Source organism: Macrosteles quadrilineatus, unplaced genomic scaffold, assembly GCF_028750875.1.
Source record: "Macrosteles quadrilineatus isolate MER2022 unplaced genomic scaffold, UCM_ALF_1.0 Scaffold_9__3_contigs__length_116548681, whole genome shotgun sequence".
Lineage (NCBI taxonomy): Eukaryota > Metazoa > Arthropoda > Insecta > Hemiptera > Cicadellidae > Macrosteles > Macrosteles quadrilineatus.
The window spans coordinates 12,219,245-12,233,247 of NW_026542602.1; the positions used below are offsets into that span (position 1 = coordinate 12,219,245).

General features: G+C 34.4%; 2 protein-coding genes across 2 annotated transcripts in view; one reads left to right on the top strand and one right to left on the bottom strand.

Moving 5' to 3' along the window:
• Positions 1 to 4,732: 4,732 nt before the first annotated feature.
• Positions 4,733 to 14,003, bottom strand: part of LOC129003247 (baculoviral IAP repeat-containing protein 7-A-like) — a 44,759-nt gene continuing 35,488 nt past the window's right edge. Inside the window, exon 2 of the mRNA XM_054431540.1 lies at positions 4,733 to 4,893. Within this exon, the coding sequence (XP_054287515.1) occupies positions 4,733 to 4,893 (161 nt within the window). The remainder of the gene's footprint in view (positions 4,894 to 14,003) is intronic.
• LOC129002290 (E3 ubiquitin-protein ligase RNF144A-like) overlaps positions 8,075 to 14,003 on the top strand; it is a 157,656-nt gene continuing 151,727 nt past the window's right edge. Inside the window, exon 1 of the mRNA XM_054429975.1 lies at positions 8,075 to 8,177. The gene's annotated coding sequence lies outside the window, so the exon portion shown is untranslated. The remainder of the gene's footprint in view (positions 8,178 to 14,003) is intronic.

Below are 14,003 nucleotides of genomic sequence, written 5' to 3' on the forward strand. Positions count from 1 at the left end.
CTGCTAGTTTCTTATTAAAGAACAGGTGATAATTTTTATATTAAGGGAAGGAGGTGTTTTCTTTAAGATGTATAATTTCATTGAATATTACGTTTTGATTTTGAATTTGTGTCAAGTTTAGTAAATTGTCTTTGTCATTAATATGATGAGTATAAATATAAAAGTCTTCCTTTGTATTCATTTTTTCACCTTTATTTTCAATATCCAGAATGTGCATATTTTTATTCATTTCTGAGTATGTATGGTCGGTCTGAAGTATATGTTCGGCGTATGAGGATTTTGTGTTGTCATATTGTTTGATCTGATTGCCTGTATATGTTCTTTGTATCTGACTTCAAATGTATATATATATATATATATATATATACCGGGTGTCCACAAAGTCTTGGTCTGATTTAATAGCTTTGCTGTACGAAAACCACTAGAGCCACACTTAACTTGTATGCCTTGTTTTGAAGGGAATTAAATCATGTTTTGGTTAATGCAATTTGTAAGACCTAATCACAGCTGATTGACAACAATACAGTTATGATTTAATATAATAACAAATCAGAAATGGCGAGTTTACAAGAGAAATCACAGTTTGTTTTTTGTTTCACGAAACCCAATCCCCTATATCAGTTCAACGACTATTTATTTAAGTGGGAAGGTTAAGAGACACAATAATTGTAGAATTTAGAGTAGTTAACATCCCAGGACTGGGATTGAAAATTAAAGGGCCCGTCAAAAACTAAATCTTTGGTGCGGTGTAATGCATAATGGAATCATTGGATAATTTTTTGTTTACTTGGTTATATTGGAGTTGTATGTAGTCCTTCAATTATAAGAACTGCAACTTATGATAATTTTTCAGCAAGACTTCAGCAAGATTGGGCTAAATGTGTGAGGATTTTTTTAAAATCTTCACTTCCCCGGTCGCTGGATCGGGTGTGATGGCCCGACCAAATGGCCACCTCGTTCCCCGATGTAAACCCTATGGGCATAGACTAACCAACACAAGTAGACTTCTCATCCCATTGTAAATTTTGAAGCACGTTTTTCGTGTCTAGTTCATGTACGTGACACATGGGCGCTAGTGTCAACGAAACTTTGTTTCTATTATTTTAGGGTTAATTTCTTGATTTGTGCTTTACTGTACTGTTTGGTTATATAACTAGGGGACAGGTTATTGTTTATGATTAGATCGTATTATTTGGTTAAACGAGGTTTTAAATGGCTGTAATAACGGGAAACAAATTGTAAACAAAACACGACCTCTACAGAAAACCGTACAGAACTAACAATAAAATTGTCTTCAGCTGGTCCATAAGGATGAGAAATCTACTAAGGGAGTATGTTTTATCTATGCTATGGGTTTCTTGTTGCGAGTATTTGGCACTCTGTCTATTCTTCCCCGGTTCATAATTTACACACACTTGCAGGAGAGATTCAGGAATTCTGTGGCGTCTGTAACCCAGAATATGCTGTCTAAACCTGGCACAAACTGAAAAGGCATATAGAAGGTCTGCAGGCCATTGGAGGCACACACGTAGAGTTGTGTTACGTTTGTACATAGTTATAAAATCTTAAGAAGTTTCCTGGTATATCTGTATTTAAATCTTTATCCTACTATCACTCGTTTTCATACTATGCGGTTTCCTTATCAGACCAAGACTTTGTGGACACCCGGTATATACATATACATATATATATATATATATATATATATATATATATATATATATATATATGAATTTGAACAGATGGTGTTTTTGGCCTCTAGGGAGCACACATAATACCAAAGTTACTGGTGAATGATTGCGATGCCACCGCACCCCGCACCGTAACAGACATCGCATGAATATCACTAGCGTTGTTGTTTAACATATGGACTAAGCAACACAAAGGAGTATGTTTTATGTATGCAAACAATTATTAAAAAAATACAAATATATTCACCAGCCATGATTATTAATTAAAAAGTCTATGATCCATTACATTGAGGTATTCATACTTGGCTTAAAATACCTACATTGTATGGTCGCCATTTCATAAGAAAGTATTAAAGTATTATTAAAGTATTTTTAGGCATGTTATGTATGTTGTATAAATTGTGCAGGTAACACTTCATTTGGAAAGGTTATATTTATTTATATCGTCACTGGAACATGTACTTCTCAAACGTTCTCTCGATTTGCTCGGATTTCACTCATCCTACATTTCAAAGAAATCGTTATGATTTTTTCCTCGTTTACACAATCAATCCCATCATTAATTTAGAACACAAGTTTTACATAGGACGGAATCCATGTATGAGTGGGTTTTTGTTATAATTAGAATTAAATAGTGAGCGTGTTTAATCTATGGTAGAATTAAAATAGTCAATGGTATTAGTAAAGTCCAACAAAATAAATATAATAATGCAAACATTACTTTACTGTATTTATTTTGCACTGAGCACAAATAGCTAATGTCCATTAGAATAGAGCGATTTAACAATGTTTCAGAAATATAATTTGAGTCGTTTTAAAGACCTACATTGCCGAACCCTGTCTGGTTTTCATTTTTTTACACAAATCGCATCACTGCAGATACACGGAATTAATGAATGGTTACTAATTGGATGGGGTGTAGACGTGGCTTTCACTTTCCCTGTACGTGTCATGTACTTTGTATAACTGATAATTAAGCTTACTTTGCGATAAAAATTGAAGACGGCGACGTCTACCAATCTACCAATCTAGATAGGTAATAGATTGTCCCATTTAAATCTTGGTATTGCTGGATACAGCGATAGATTCACCTCAAGACGGCTTTAGCAAACGTCATGTACAGTGAAATGTGTTCATGATAAACTTTCTGTGTGTTTGTGGTGGGTTATATCATTGACTACATACGACATACCAAAACATCATTGCGTGATATCATCCGTGGTTCTATGCAATATCAAACATAAATATTGTATCAAGTTCGTCTTCTTGTGAATGGCCAAAGCATATATGAAATAATATCTTCATCTATGGCCAAAGTCTTTCTCTCAAATGCTCTGATAAAGGCTCAATTCATCTTCAAGCAACAAGTTTACTGGGTTTAAATCAATTAAAGCTAGTCATTATTACAAAAGTATACAATTTTTGACAAAACTATTTCAAATCATAGTGGCTGTCCAGATTTTCGGTTTTTATCCATATTCAAATAATACAAGTTATTGAACAATATTCGCAAAGAAAATGTCAAATCCTAATGTCGGTCCTAAGGTCTTAGCCTCTGCATAGGTGATTTTAAAGTCTGGAACAAGATAGTAAACTTCTCCTGGTGGCATTTTTACTACTGCATGTACAGCAAATGGCATATACAGAGATATGCATGCATTCGAATCCATTTTCCATAGTTGTACATGTTCAGTATTATAGCACTGCCGGCGAAAGCTTTGCGAGTGAAGACATACATAAATTGTATATCATGTATACGGGAATCCTTTTCTGGTTTACTCTCGCCTTTTTTAAAGCCTAGCGAAAAGTCCTAATCAAATCTTCACAAGAAACTTTTTACACCAGATTTCCTATTCAAAAGAGCAATTTTATACCCTGCTGTTATAATGTTTCGTGACAATCACAGAGACAAACTTTGCAACGATCATCACCTGTTTATGACCCTTTTTAGCGAATTTCCCATATAGGGAATAAGCTATTACCGTAGTACTCATGGTAAGACCTGGACCCAGGACCGATTTTTTTTTTCATTTTGAGGTCCCTAGAGGCCAAAAACACCATCCGTTCAAATTCATATATATATATATATATATATATATATATATATGTGTGTCCGTTAGCGCGATAACTCGAGCAAAAATGATCCGATTTTGATGAAATTTGGTACAAACGTGTAAACCTTCGTTTATTCGAACGAGTTCGCGAACCAGCATGATCGGACCATGGCAACGGGGGTTTATGGGGGCTTTTATGGGACAAAAATGGGGTTTTCCCATTTCCGACCAAAAAAACATAAAATTTTGCAATTTCTTTCTAAACCATTTTGTAGAGCTTAAAAAAACAAATAATTTATTATATTGAAGCGTTATAATGCGCCTAATGGTTACGGAGAAGATTCCAAAAAATTGTAAATTTAAAATTCCCATGTTATTCTTATGGAGAATAAGTAAACTGTTGTAGTTTGCTTGTTTATTAACATATTTTGCCCAAATTTGGAAAATGTTTTTATTTCTTACCAACTATTAACATTTTACATAAAAAAACACTTTTACCCTCCCTGTTGCAGCAAACCTAAGTATGTTTTAAACTGGTTCTATTTAAATAGGGAATAAATGTGATATTTTTAAGTAGTCATTTTAATGTAAATCCATTCAGGGAAATGGAAATTCGCTTAGTCTGTAGGTTTGCTGCGGCGGGGGTATTTGCTAATGCAAAGTCAAATAATATCAATTCGTTTGTCAGATATACTCTCGTGATCGTACAGTATAGCGTGCTGAACGTCAGTTCCAGTACTGCCCAGACCGCCCAACACTTTCCCGGGGAACAGACAGAACAATGAGAGTGACTGGCCGTCGGTCTCTCTGGAACAGACCAAGTACCGGGAAGCCATTCATATGTCCAGCTGATGAACCGTAAAACGTGAACTTTCAAGGTTACGGGTTGAAATAGTAGAGAATTAAATGCCTATGTGTAAAATGTCTAAGGTTTGAGAGGGATTCATAAGTGCATCCAATTTTAATAATACGACACATTGTCTTTGGTTATAGTTTTTTGGTCTTGGCCATTGCCGTCTTGGTCTTGGTCTTCGATGCTGTTGGGTCTTGTCTATTACACGACAAGTTGTTCTTGTTTATATTGGTCATTGGTTGCAACTGGTTATCGTGTTGTTGCTCTTGAAAAATCGCCACTGATAATATTGTAGCTGTCCAGATGTTAATTATTGACATTGAGGTTGTAACAATTAACAAATGGTTCTGGATGATAAGTTTGTCTGCGTTAATAACAAATCTACCCAAATGATATCATACCACTCCATTCTACTCTCACTCTGAAGCAATATTCTCCTGAAGTACTGTTCATTCTAGTACTTTGACGCTCGGTGTTCATAAATACTCCTCTCAGTACCTACATAGATCTCAAATTTATATTTGTGACAAGACTTATAAAAGCATTAGCGACATTATCAGTCATATCGTTTACTACAGTGTAAATTTTCCTGTATTTATGATACCGAAATCAGTACATATGACTTCACGTCAATGTGATATCCACTTACTTGCAGTATTTAAAATCATTAGTATATTTGGTTCACAAAAGTAGAATGGTTATTTGGAGTATCTTAAATGATCTTAAGTCAATGATACGTTACCATGAACCTAATTATTATGATGAACGATATTAATCCGAAAGTTCTTCCCTTTTGTTCTGTATTTGTAATGTGCCAGTTTTAGATGATATGATGATAAACATATATATTATGATTTTTTGTTTACTTTTAGTTGTTATCTTCAAATAGTGCCATGATGACCAATAAACCCATAAAGCCAATGTTAAATTTCTAAAAATTAAAATTTGCTTAGAGAAAATCCCTAAGTACGAATTGCACCATTTCAGGTTCATACCTTCTCATAGTTGGTTAAACTATATGACTGTTAAAAAATTTCATGTGGACCGCATCAGCCGTTCAGGAGGAGTATGTGGAAAAGAAAAGCAGGAGTGTGGTATCCAAGAGCTTCGCTCGCTTCGCACAATAAAATCAAACATTTTGCATATCATTAACATAATCATCCCTTGAATTGATAGGGCATGCATGATCAGGATATTCACTCTCCATTCCCCTCTGAAATTATTGTTTTGCCGAGACTACCATCATGAGCTTCAGCACTGCCAATGCCAACATATCGCCCAATCTCACAGCGGCCCACATTCACTCAAACTGGGTCTGTCGGATATTTGAACAGTGAAGAAGACTTTTAGTTCGGCCAGGTGTAGTCGGGATGGAGGAAGAAGAGGAGAACTGTTTGTTAAGCTTGGTTGCCTAGTAACGGCATCCCAGCACGTGCTCACCACCATATAAAACCTGGTGTCCTCTGCTTTCCATTGTTTTAGGGAAGTGCAAAATGCATGCTTTTATATCAAACATAATTTGAAAAGACCCGTACCATGCTTCTGAGATGGAGTTGCAAAGTAAGACAAGAGAGCATTTTGAAGAAGCTGTATTGGAAAATTATATGAAATGTGGTTCGAATAGGATAAGTTCCATTGTTTAAATTTCAGCTGACTTAAAAACATGTTTATTATGGGTTTGTTTTTAGTTGTATTTACCTATTAATTGAGTTTAGGCATAATTTTTTTATATTTAATTAATTTCACCTTACTATTTCATGTATTTTCTTCAAACATTAAAGTTACCTAAGACTGGAACAAGGCCAAAACCTAAGGGCACGTACCTTGATTTTAGGATTGCATTTAATCACATTTAAAACATTGAATAAAAGTATGCTGTTTGATTTGTTTTGATTTATAACTCTTTATTTTTTCCCCGAACTACGCTTTTGATTCTAATCACAATCACGAATATTCTATAATACACCATGAAAAGTGACTTTGTACATGGTATAATGTTGTGGTCTGATATTTGCTTTTAGAATTGAACCCTTTAATTGTTTATATAAAGTTTCCAAATGATTGCATATTAGATCTGTCGACTTTTAAATTACATAAACAGTAATTAATGCATTCAAAAAACGTGTTTATACATGTTTAAAAACAAGAAGAAATAAATATTAACGAACAAAGCATACTCTCTACGGAAACACAAAAAATCATAAAACTGTCTTTAGCAGATCTATAAGGACCATAAAAGTATAAAGAAACCTTTTTGATTAGGTAGCCCTTATAAAACTATGAGGTTAAATTAATTATGGGTGTGTAGCCTTTTTTTTAAGATACCGGTATCCATATATGCTATATTATTTTCTTCTGCGTCCTTTTCACTTGGCGTAGCCATAAAACAACACTAGTACAATTATAACAGGTACAATTCCGGAAGGCTTCAACATGAATAAACTAGTACAATATGAAAAAGATTAATCTCTCGGTTAACGATAACATTCTTTATAAGCCGATGGTTCACGTGGTTCGATACGCAGCTACAAGGTAGCGCTGCTAGTGCTAGTAGGTTAACTTTTGTTTGTGAACTCATTGGTCTGACATTCTTTTTGTCTATGGTCTGACCAACCATGGATTATGTGGAGTATAAAAGAATACTTCACAGTGTTTTCGTGGTTTTTGCTTTGATATTTTCTTTTATCACATTGTTTCAATATAATGTATTTTTGATACCAGTAACTAGAAATCGATGTATAAGTTATAGGACTACAAATCGATGGTAGGTAACTAATCTGGAACTTAATCGCGAATAGTAAGGTACTGACTGTATAAGCATAAATAAAACATTGGTTAATCTTTGGTATAATGTTGTCAATTTGTTTGTAAGGAAGAATCAACGTGTTTGTTGAATACGCCCCCTCCTAAGTAGGCTACAAAAGTCCAGTAGTATACAGAACTTTAGGTTATGCATACAATATTGCATGGAACAGGTTGTACTCTTTTTTTACCAAAACAGAATTTTTTTATAAAATCAAACCATGACTAATAAATTTAGTATCAAACTATGTAGTCTTAATAACGTTCAAATGATTCTATCATAGCCTCCTCTATATTCTTGAGTTTTGTTTGGAATGCAAATTAAAAAAATGTTTTCACACTTTTACTGAGATTAATTTATGTAATCATGTGTGTATTATGTATTATAATGATTTTGCAAATCTGTTTAATTATAATTACCAACTTTGTTATGTATATCAGAAGAAAAAAATTACTACAACTTCATTCTCTTTGAAAACCTAGATGGTCTAAAGAAAATAGAGACTATGATCATGTGAGCCGTACTGCAGTAATGGCAGTAGTGACATCTGTCAAAATTTGAGTTGGCTAATACTTGCCAAAACATTGGTTAAAGTGATGTTGTAAGTGTTTTGAGATACTCCAAATTTTGTTAATCATCGTCATGGATCCTAAATATATCAAGTTGTTTTCTGTGTGTTGGTGTACACTTGAGTGTTAAATTTAAGAACTGGGTTATATGTTTGGTTATTGAACTAGGTAATCTGAGACAGGACGTGCTGTGCTGTTTTCCACTGTGTAAGTATTTGTTTATGTTTTGAAAGTTTCCTGAATTATTGGTTGGTCTAGGCCTATAACTGTAGCTATTTTAGAATGTAATATTTAGGACTGATTCAACTTTAAATCTCTAATTTTTGTAGGCTTAGGCCTAATGAATTAAAATTACTTAGTCTAGGCTACCTATTTAAGTTACTTTTTAGTACAGGTTTATGGATAGTGTCAAATTATTATGAGAATCGGATTTTCACTGAGGAATTACAATTTTCAGGCCTTTATGAATAATCTTATCAGGCTATCATGAGGTTCACAGACATTGTGAATGGAAAATATTCTATTGGATTCAAATACCGTAATGAATATTTTCAAATCTAGACAGACTTTTCAAATTTAGGCCACTGTTATCCAAACATCTAAGCCAACCCAATATAAACTTCAACTGTTCGAACCAAACCACTGAAATCCTCAATTGTTTACCTAATCTGCATATAAACTTAGCCTAAGTTACTGTTTACAAATGGGATAACTTAGCAAAAGTGTAGCAACGTATTACCGACTGTCTTAAGTTAACAAACATTCAATTTTTTAGTAGGTACCTAGGATACCTATTGTGTTTCATCCAATTTTGCCAAAGTTTGGGTACAATTCCGCAGAAAACCTACTATTTAGCATAAATTATCGGATGAAATCTTCATTCAATATATAAAACTTATCGTATCGTGTAAAGTCTTCATCGATCGTACTTATATTTTTCAGGAATACTTTTTTTCACACTGTGCTGCTGCGACTAAGTTTAGTTTAGGTTATTGTTGTTAAGTTTGGCAATACAGTACGGTAGTTAAGTTTATGATACCCAAATACCGGTAACTTAAGGTAACTTAGGCCTAACATTTGGTTTTAGGTTAATAGAAACAAAATTTGATAGCCTAAGTTGTAGTTTTGTTTGCTAAAGAGATAAATTTACAAAGGCGTCAATTTGTATTCCTCTTTTTTCATAGTTTAAACTACCCTAAACAGAACTCCACCAACCTAACCTAAACCTGAACTTTAGAAACATCTCTTCAGGCAAGAATAGTCCTTAGAATATTTCTCAACTTGGGTGAGTTCGCGAACAAGCCAGATCGGTTCATGGGAACGAGGTATTATGGGGGTCGACGTTAACAAAATTGATGTTTTCAAATTTTGACCATTAAAACATGGAAATGCCCAATTTTCACTATGGCCATCGTGTAAGTTATCTAGAGTTTAAAAATAGGTAAAACAAATGATTTAGTTCAGGGGTGTGCAATTAATTCGGTTTGGTTTGCGGTTTCGGTTAAAATTCCTAAAAGCTGCTCCTTTAAAATTCTCATGTTAAGGCGTAATTGTTTAAGGGGAATATGAAAACGGCTGTAATTTAGCTTAGTTTTCTTGTTCATGTACTTTATGTTGATCACATTTATTTATTTTATCCTCTAAGTTAGCCTATTATCATTTGGCCGAAAAAAAAGAAAAAAAACACTTTTTACCTTCCCCTTAAGAGCAAACCTAAGTACACTGTAGGCCTACTCGTTAAATATTCATATTCTTATTCATTTGAGATGGGGAAGCCACCTATGTGTGCATTTAAACCCCAATATGAGTGAAGGATGAGTGTAACATGAAGTTTGATGCATTGTGTAGCTTTGTTACTGACCAAGACGAGCTGTTTCATTAGTCAGGACCATTTTATTGTAAGCCCAATGATCTAAGATAGCTAGATCTAATTCCGAACCATCACAAAGCTACACACTCTTCTCAAAATTGAATCGGCGACCTTTTGATTGCTAGACAAGCATTATTATTATTATTTATTTGTTTGTGTGTTTCTACGCCACTGGCATTTTTTACGTTTTGATAGGGAAAAGTCCAAACCGTAGTCCTTTTACTATCTAACGTCGACCTTTTCGTTAGATAGCATCATTAATTCATAGCCCAATGACAAATGGCACTGAGTCTGCAAACCATTTTGCTTGGATTCAAACCAGCTACCTTCAGATTTGAAGGCGAGCGCAATAACCACTCGGCTACCCAGCACCAATGTTATTTGAATGTGGAAAAAAGTATGTCTTAAGGATATATTTGAGGAAAAACCAAATCGGACTTAGGCTATTGAAATTTATTTAGTCTGCAGGTTTTCTGAGGCGGAGGTATTTTTATAGAAATGCTTCAAATTCTATAAATTACAAAACTCATTAATAATAATTTGTATTTAATTGAAAAGTTCAAATGAAGCAAAATATTTTAGAATATAAAGGTTATGTTACAATGTCGTAGAAATTATATAGAGCAAAGTGGCATTATGAGCCTGGCAATGGAACTGACTATGAAAGAGGTTACCTTCACCCTGCTCTCAGTTGCTTTATACTTTTCTTTTCTCATCTCAGAGACGCATTACTGTCATATTTTGTTTTTTCAAAGTAAAATAAAAAGTACAATGTGAAAACCTAGCAAAGGTAAATAACCTAAGCAAGTACAGTACGGTACTAAATAAAATCATGCACACAAACCCTCACACCAGCGCCAGAGACTAAAACATTCAAAAATTGAGTTGGGTATGAATCCAAGTTAGTTATAGTGTTCTGTAATGTAGAGGAATGTATGAGTCACTTAGGTTTACAAACAGTGTTTGTTTGTGTAATATGTTAAGCAGTGTTCATCTGCCTGCAGTGAGCTCTTTGTGTTGGTTGATGTTACAAGTACAGTCTCAGTTAAAACTCTAATAGTTCAGTCAATATTGGCAAATATTTCTTTTAAGTAATTACCATTAAGATTACCACTAAAATGGGGCAAACCTGACTAGCTTCTGCCTTATTCTACCCCATTTTACTACTAAAAATCGTAATATTTCAGATATTTTTTATTCAATCTTTTTGAACTTGGCATCGTTTGATAAGGAATTAAAAATTCTAAATAAAAGTGTTCTTGACATTTTTTCATGACATTGGCCGTTTTTTAGTAGGCCTAATTTAAGTTTAAAAAATGAAAATGGCTGCCATTTTGAAATTTTAAGTTGAATCAAGATGATTTTTTTCCTAACATTGGTCTTTTCTACCTTAACCTACATACCAAGTTTTATAAAGATCGGTTGAAAAAATTCAAAAATAAAAATGTTTATGTAAAAAATACAAAATGGCGGTTATCTGGTTAACAAAGCGATTTTGGAAAAAATGTTATTCTTGATTTTCTCTTTATTTTGACCCATAGAACCATTTCCCGGAGTTTGTCTGTTTACTTACGGGACACCCTGTATAACAGGATATTATTTAATGAGTGAACGAAATTAATATCGAAGGAACAATATTTTTTTATCCAGTTTCATCTATTGTAAGGGATGGCACCTGTATTCTTCTGTATGATGGGGGTAATATTTATGATGGGGGCACAAGAATAATGATCAGACTTTATTGATTTTAGTTTAAAAACTTGTTTTCCATCTCCGAATAGAATATTTGATTATATCGGAAGGTAGGATGGCCGGGTCCCAAAATCTCTGGAAAACGCTATCGTTCGTCGCCAGGCTTGATTAAGGAGTGACTTTAAGTAAATGAATGACTTTTGAAAAACATGTAGAGGTAAAATGTGCTAAAAATAAAAGAAGGGTTTGTGAAATTAGCATCCCAGAGCCAATAGAGGCATGACTGGGAAACATTTTGATGACACTGTACAAAGAGTGTTGAGCCAGCAATGCTGTACGAATGAGTGTTCTGGGGTAAGGATGCTAGGAATATAATATTGAAAAGGAACTTTTGAGTATGCAAAGAAGAGTTTTTTTGGAAGTAGGGAAACACAGTAGCATATGGCATGATGCGATTAGGGTTTTGTCCGGAGCCATACCACTCGACCTGCTCGTTGAAGAAAGGATTAGGATTTTAGAAGACAAGGAGGCGGGTAGGACTATCGGGAAGCAAGAGTGCCAGAAGAGAGGAGATATTAGATGAATGGTAAATGTGCTTGCAGTAGAGTGTGGAATAAAGGTAAACGTTCGGATATATACCAAACATCAGAAAGAGACTGAAACAAGATTGGAAAATGGGCCATTATGAAACGCAGTTTGTCACAGGACATAAACAATTTGAAGGCAAATTTGTGGAGATTTAACCTGGTGGAAGAGGAGGTATGTAGATGCCGAGAAATAAAGAACGCGAGTCGCATATTTATAAACTGTCCACTACGGGAGGCAAATAGGAGAGAACAGGAAGAATTCTTGGATAGGAAAGGTCTAGCTAGAGATGAGAAAATAAAACTTGATGAGGTTCAAGGAAACGATTGAGATGTTTAGAAAAGTAGCTAGGGAAATAGGAAGAACCAGGGGTAGCTAGGGAAATAGGAAGAACCAGGGGTACATACAGGCTTTTAAATTGAAAAAAGAAACAACAAAAACTAAGAAAGAAAAGGAATGAAAACTGCCCCATGAAGGGGAGATGAAAGGTTAGAGCGAATCCCAATGATTCCTATCGCCATAGACAAATAGAATAAAATATAGACTGTCAGCAGTGCTGTGGTTAGCATAAGGTCTGGGCGTCCACGACTGCGAGCGCCGTGTAGTTACGTATCTCGTGCGCCGCAACTACACTGCGCTCCTAGCGGTGGATGCCAGAACTTATGCTAACCGCAGCACTGCTGACGGTCTATTATTTAATTCTATTTGTCTATGCTATCACTTAGAGCGGTACGGAGAATGGAGTCGTGAAGTTAGTCTTTTGCCGCTTTTGGACACATAATGTGTCTGCACGAGGATTGAAAGTGGCTAAAGCCTGAGAAGATTTTAACAGGGAATTGGCCTGACAAATAAGTCCAGACTTAAGCCAGGGGTGGTGGTGGGAACGAAGGGCTTAGGTTTATAATTTAGGTTACCGTCAATGACTTTCACAAAAAAATTAATAACTGCAAAAATGGTAAACTGTGAACACAGTTAGACCTGTTACCATCTCCACCTTTAGCAACAAAACCAAGAAACCTGAAAACGCCAAATAAAAAGAAGATCAATACAAATCCTTCTCCTATGTCTAGATTGCACATGATTCTGTGCACCAAGTATGCTAGTTTATAGTAAATAAGACTCAACACTCAACATGGTGTTTTCACATGTTCAAATAAACTATGTGTATTGTAAGTCTACATTTTTTGTTTTTAAAAGAATTTTGTTTTCTTAAATTTTTGACAAAGCTATAAATAGTTATTTATCATACCAGGTTCTTAAAAAAACAAAACTAGTACATTTTTCTCATTTATACTTAGGGGCGCCTTGAGGAGGCCAGTAGAGGCCAAGCGTCCCCGAGAAAAACTTAGATTAGATTTTGCCACACTCTTTAAGGTTTTGAACACTAGATTTTGTGACAAATAAATATGTTTTAAACCTTTTTGAAGGATAATATGGCTTAAAAGGCTAATAATCATGTTTTAACATATTTAAATTAACTTGTTCGTACAAGATACTTGTTGCTCTCCATCCTGAAGAACATTATTACCTGTAGTTACCATCTTGATAGCCTTTCCTTTATCAATACCCATTGTTTGGAACACAGTAAAGCCTAAACTTTCTTAGGGTAAAATATCTAACAAAACAATTACTCTGGTATAAATTATGAAATTTTGTAAGCAATGTTTTCAAAAGATTGAATTATTGCAGAGTTTTTTTTGGGAAATTCTTTAAGATTGAAAAGGAGAGTTGTAAGAGTTTATGATAAATATAGAGTTTTATGTTTCCCCGGAAAATACTGAGTAGGCTCTCTGAAATAGCTCTATTCAATTTACTGTATGTATTTAATTTTTGGTACATCTACATTAGATCCAGGACAGGCTTGGTGTAAACTTGCACACTTTACC